Genomic DNA, 6,000 nt, shown 5'->3' with positions numbered 1-6,000 from the left:
GGGGCCAGGATACATTTGCAGGCATAATACCCAAATCTAAAAGGTTACTAAAATTGCATTTCCCCATTTTTCCCTCACACTGATGTGAACACACAGATATGGATGCGGACTAAGGAAATTGTGATTTATCTGTGAACACATGACAACTTTAAGCAAGAAGAGTGGCCCTGCTTTGTATTATAGCCACATGTTCCTACATTTTCAACAACCTTGAAAAATAAATATTTGAACTACAATCTTCAATAAAGTCTCCCTACATTTGTTGTCAGTCTTAATCACCTTCTGCTTGTCTGCTTAGTGCCTTTAGCTCTTAGATGTTGCACCTGGAGATTCTTGCTTGCTTTATGATGTAGGTTTATATGCCCTTTAATTGAAAGCAAACCGCCTTAGATAATCCAGTGACAACAATGTTACAAGGTCCACTTTCCGTTAAAAGGCAAATAGAAATATTAAGCTGTTCTCTAAAATGAAGGAAAACACATAAAAATATACCGCAATATGCCCCACCACTTTCTTTACCAGAGATAAAACCCCAAAGTCTAAAATCCCTCTTTTGTATTTTGCTCCCACTCCCACCCCCGGTGAGAGTAAGGAAGTGCAAAGAACTGCAGTCCTCAATGACTAACTTCCTCACTGTATGCCACTTCTCTGCCCAAAGACTTTAAGTCATACAGCATCTTAAATATATTTATCCTACCACAGAACCTTCATCAACTTTAACCCCAAGTTTTAATATTCTAATTATTTTATGTTGAAAGCACTTAAACAGATAAAAATGAATATGGAAGGATGACCAAAACATATACATATACCTCACCTATAAGCAGTGCTTACCTTTTTTTTTTTTTTTGAGGTTGAAGTGGATTTGTAAGATGACAGGTTGGGTGACATAAGAGGGTATCTTAAAAGGAACAGAATTTCTATATAACAGCTTCCTGATTTATTTATGTAAAATACTTTTATTTTTTTAAAGTAAATTCCACCCCCAAAGTGGGGATTAAACTCACAACCCTGAGATCAAGCATGCTCTATTGACTGAGCCAGCTAGGCACCCCAAGCTTCTTGATTTTAAGTATAACAACTAACATATGCTAGGTCCTCTGCCTGCATGACTAAGCACAATATGTGATGGTGACCCCTGGAGTTGTTATAGTGTATAGCCTGCATGGGGGGACCTTAGATGTGATGCACCAAAGCGTTCTTCACCACCACTCCCGCCCCCCAGGGAGAGAAAGTTAGATAGAGAGGGGCAAAAGGAGAGGGATAAAGAGAATAATAAGCAGGCTATTGGCCCACGGCAGAGCCTGACACAGGGCTTGATACAATGATCCTGAGATCATGACCTGCGCCAAAATCAAGAGTTGGTCACTCGACTGACTGAGCTACCCAGGTGCCCCCAAAGTATACTTTTCTTTTTCTTTTTTAGACAGAGAGAGACAGAGAAAGAGACTAAGCATGAGCAGGGGGGAAGAAAAGAGGGAGAGGGAGAAGCAGACTCCCCACTGAGCAGGAAGCCCAACACAGGGCTCAATCCCAGAACCTGGAGATCATGACCTGAGCTGAAGGAAGATGCTTAACCAACTGAGTCACCCAGGTACCCGTAAAGTATTCTTTTTAAAAAAGATGTAAAAGTTATTGCTGATGAGTTGTTAATGCCACAAATGATAGTTTAAGAATATACAAAAGTTCAAAAATCAGCACTGTCTCAATAAAAAAAAAAAAACACAAAAAACTATTGAGATACTTCAGCTACTAACATCGAAGCTGTTACCCTATGTGGGAAGAGACTGGAAAAATTTTTCTAATCACCTAACAATGGCTTTCAAATATTAGAGCAGGAAAAGCTTTCAAGGTTAAATAGTTAAATGCATAAAATGGAAGAATATAATCTTCTACCCAACTTTCTTTGGTTGTAGAGAAAAATCAATCAGCCTCTTTTTGATTTAATGAAAAACACTAGACAAGTGGGTTTCGTTCCTGACTGTACCCAACAGAACTAACTCGCCAAATATGCACCATCTGGTTGGCACACAGTGGGGCCTCAAAACATGGTTTTATTTTGACTAAGCATTATACAAATGTACAAGATGTACAAATTTGCCTGCTATTTCAAGGGGGTTGCTGCTCTGCCTCAAACAGTTAGACTGAATTGTGGCTATAACAACAGATTTGTGGAAGTGTGTGTGTGTGTGTGTGTGTGTGTGTGTGTGTGTGATTAACCAATTTTCTACCAAGTGCAAACCATGGACTAGAGACGAGAAAAAAAAAAAAAAAGAAAAAAAAAAGTGCAAGGTCTTCTTTGTATTTGGTCACACTGATAGTGAATATAAGAAAGCCTGTCACTAAACAAATCATTCAAACTACAATTGGGAAATACTTTCTAAACACTGGGTCTTGAGAATGAGGAAATAGTAATGCAAATCTATGTGTTCACTGTCCTTAAAACAGAATAGAACCTATCCTGTCATGAATGAAAAAGTCACAAGACTGTTTTTATAGGAAAGCAGGTTAGGATATAGTTAGTGAAAATCCAGATTTCCTACTTCAACCCTTTCCCACCACAGTGTGAAAAGTGAATAAAGACAGCAACATTTTTTAGAAAGTTAACTTATATTAAAAATATTTTGTTTATAAACAATTTTAATACTACAAAGTAGTATTTCAATACAAAGCAGTTCAAATATTAACTGTTCTTTAAACTGTTAAACTTTATTATAAATTAAAATTTCTTTACAAAAAAATTGCACATAATATTTGACCACTCTTAGGTTCTGATGCACTGGCATTTGCAATAGTTTCTTTAATCTTCAAGTTAAACAGTCTCGGCAAGGAGTCCAGAACGTAGAAAGGGCAATTAACAACCCTGTTAGAGCATTCAAGTGCAACTAGCAGACTTGTGGCCATGGCAGTTACACTTTCCTTAAGATGGACTGCTTAAGTTTTAAATCCTGAAATGAAGAATCTCAAAAGGTTTAAAGAAGAACTAAAAGGGACTGCCTGCATTTTACTGTAAACACAGCCCTGGAAATTAAATCCCAAACAAGAATCTCTCAGGCATCAGAGAGTGTCAAGTGAATCAGGAATAGCACAACGTAAAGAAAGGGGAAAAGTAAAAAATAAAAACAAAAACAAAGCAAAATTAAAATAAATGTCAGTCACTTTGAGGAACTATACTTACGTACATGATGTTATGAGAATCTGGCAGGGCCCAGAAGTAGGCCAAACAGGAAGTTCATTTATCCAACCGAAGAGGGTCATGTTCATTGCTTCCGGTTTTGAGAATAGTATATTGTAGGGGACTTGATATGATCAGTAATGCTTGTCTGCCTTACGCAGACCTTAGCCAGGGATCAGCCTAATCTTGAAGGATCATTCAAATAATTTTGGCAATTATTATAAGGACTTAGAACTGACTGCACCCAGTGTTCAGTGATTCTTGCTTTCTGTTTTGTAACTGTTTAAATTTAAGAGCTCATTTAGGCTGACTCCAATCTCTTGGCACTTGGAAACTAGTTTTCTCAGGTTATCAGTTTTACCTCCTTCTGATGCTTCAAACAAGAGTTGCTGTAAAAGACAGGGAAGCACAGAAGTAAGACTTAGCTAGATTTTGAGCATCACCACATCAATGGATATGGCACATGCAGAAAATTTATAGGAAAACTTCAAGATGAAATAAAAGATAAAAAGCATTACATCTTTCCACAGTGATGCACAAAGAGGTAACTTCTGTAAGGCTCTCTGATATAAACGGTGGACCTATAAGATAGATATATACACAATTCCATCAGGAAACATGATGAAAAACACCTTTATAATCCTAATTATTTAACTGGGACCTCATAATATACAAAACAGGTTTTCAAGTTTCCAAACATTTAGGTTCTTAGCATGTAAATGTTTTTGTTTTAATCCTTTCAAACTGAGAAGTCAACAAAAGGGGCCGAACAGCTTAAAAATAAAATGACCCATCTGATAAATCAATCATAGCTTACCTCTCTTTGTCCCTTTAGAACAATCTCAGCAGCAATGGCTCTAAGAAGAAAAAAGGAATATAGAAAAGGGAAAAGAAAAATTTATATATCTTTGAATGAAATGAGATACTACCACTGGCAGAATACTGACTGTGGGAATCTGAGTACAAAACTTCCTGAAAGTAACAGGCTAAACTTCCAAGGAGGGTAACCTATAGTGAAAAGAAAAATTCAACAATTTTTATCAACTTTACAAGAATTAAGCAGACCAGTGTTTTGAACATAGATAACGTTCATGAAAAATACTCATAATTACTAGTAAAAACACCTGACACTAATAATACCTTTAAAAGAAAGAGTACATCAGACTATAAGAGGGGGAAAACCCCCGCATTTAAGAAAAAAGATGGTCTTAAAATGTGCATAATGATTTGTTTGATAACAATACTGTTATCTAAATGTTCTGCTTCAAAAAAATTAAAACTTCATCCACTCTGCTTTTAGAAGCAACTGTTAATGAGCATGCCCTTACTCTCAGGAGAAAAGCTCAGCAAGTGCCAAAAATAAATCTAAATTAGAGTAGAGATCTGTCCAGGAAAAAAAAACAGATGTCATTTCAGATTTACCTGTCTGGAGCAAACCTTACAAATAAAAGCAAAAGCTATAAAAACATGTACATGATTGCTGCATTACATTTTCCAGGTGGCCAGGCATGTTGGAATATTATATGTAAACATCTTGGCTTGAAGTTTCAGAATCTGAACATTGCTTTCTTCCCATTCATGTTGAAGTAGCCTGCAAAGTACATTCAGGAAAATGAACAAAGCATTGCAAGTGTAGGGAACCCCAAATGTGCTCTATGAGCAGAATGTCTGCTGAGGTTTAAGTTTTGAACAGTTTAATTCCCTCAAGTTCATTCAGAAAGAGACTGTAGAATGCCTCTTACAAAAACTGCCCTGGGACAGGAATAGGCAAACTATCAAGATGCCCAGTCAAGGCCCATGCCACATTCGACAAACTAAAATAGGTCCGTATATTCCCATTAAAGCATTCACTCCATGTGCTTCCCACCGCACAAATTTTTGAAAATAATGACTTGATATGTTAATACAATTTCCTTGTATTTTTCTTTATTAAACAGAGTAAATATGAAATGTTTCTTGGGTTAAAATGTAAGCACACTAATTATTAAGTTCTCTGTTCTGGGGAGGGGGGGGAGAAAAAGAGAAGAATGACCACAAGGAAATAACTATCAGAACACAGAAGGAGAGCTATACCATCAAAACCAACAATTAAACAACTTGTATTCCTAAATGCCCATCCTAGTCATAATAGTCAAAATACGACATTTTCAGGTTTTCATGTTTTACCAAAAGTGATGCTTTATTTATTTATTTTTAAAGATTTTATTTATTGGGGCGCCTGGGTGGCTTAGTGGGTTAAAGCCTCCGCCTTCGGCTCAGGTCATGATTTCAGAGTTCTGGGATCGAGCCCCACATTGGGCTCTCTGCTCAGCAGGGAGCCTGCTTCCTCCTCTCTCTCTGCCTGCCTCTCTGCTTACTTGTAATCTCTGTTTGTCAAATAAATAAATAAAATCTTAAAAAAAAAAAAGATTTTATTTATTTACTTGACAGGGAGAGAGCATGCTAGGGCACGAGCCAGGGGAGGGGCAGAGGGAGAGGAAGAAGTAGACTCCCTGCTCACAGGGCTCAATCCCAGGACCCTGAGATCATGACCTGAGCCAAAGGTAGATGTTTAACTAAGCCACCACCCAGGGGCCCCAAAGGTGATGCTCTGTAATAGAAATTTCCACATTAGCTTCTGCAGACTGGAATGCTTACTAAGAATTTTTATTATGAAACACTATTCTTGCCATAGCCTTAAGCCTTTCCATTTTTTCAATCTCATACCATTTTCCCACATACATGCTAAGCAGAATATAAATAGAACACAAGGAAATACTTGTATTTTAGGTACCTTATGATCCACAAAACAAACTTAGAAACATAAGACACAACTGATGCAGTGG

The 6,000-nt window shown here is 37.2% G+C and overlaps 1 protein-coding gene across 1 annotated transcript in view; it reads right to left on the bottom strand.

Moving 5' to 3' along the window:
• Window positions 1-2,688: 2,688 nt before the first annotated feature.
• ZFC3H1 (zinc finger C3H1-type containing) overlaps window positions 2,689-6,000 on the bottom strand; it is a 53,640-nt gene continuing 50,328 nt past the window's right edge. Inside the window, exons 32-35 of the mRNA XM_032347026.1 lie at window positions 4,665-4,766; window positions 3,993-4,032; window positions 3,694-3,756; window positions 2,689-3,564 (exon numbers count right to left, since the gene is read on the bottom strand). Coding sequence (XP_032202917.1) covers window positions 3,427-3,564; window positions 3,694-3,756; window positions 3,993-4,032; window positions 4,665-4,766 — 343 coding nt within the window. The 3' untranslated portion in view covers window positions 2,689-3,426. The remainder of the gene's footprint in view (window positions 3,565-3,693; window positions 3,757-3,992; window positions 4,033-4,664; window positions 4,767-6,000) is intronic.

Source organism: Mustela erminea, chromosome 6 (genome assembly GCF_009829155.1).
Source record: "Mustela erminea isolate mMusErm1 chromosome 6, mMusErm1.Pri, whole genome shotgun sequence".
NCBI lineage: Eukaryota > Metazoa > Chordata > Mammalia > Carnivora > Mustelidae > Mustela > Mustela erminea.
Note: the sequence above shows the minus strand (reverse complement) of the source record. Positions and strands in the feature narration are given on the sequence as shown.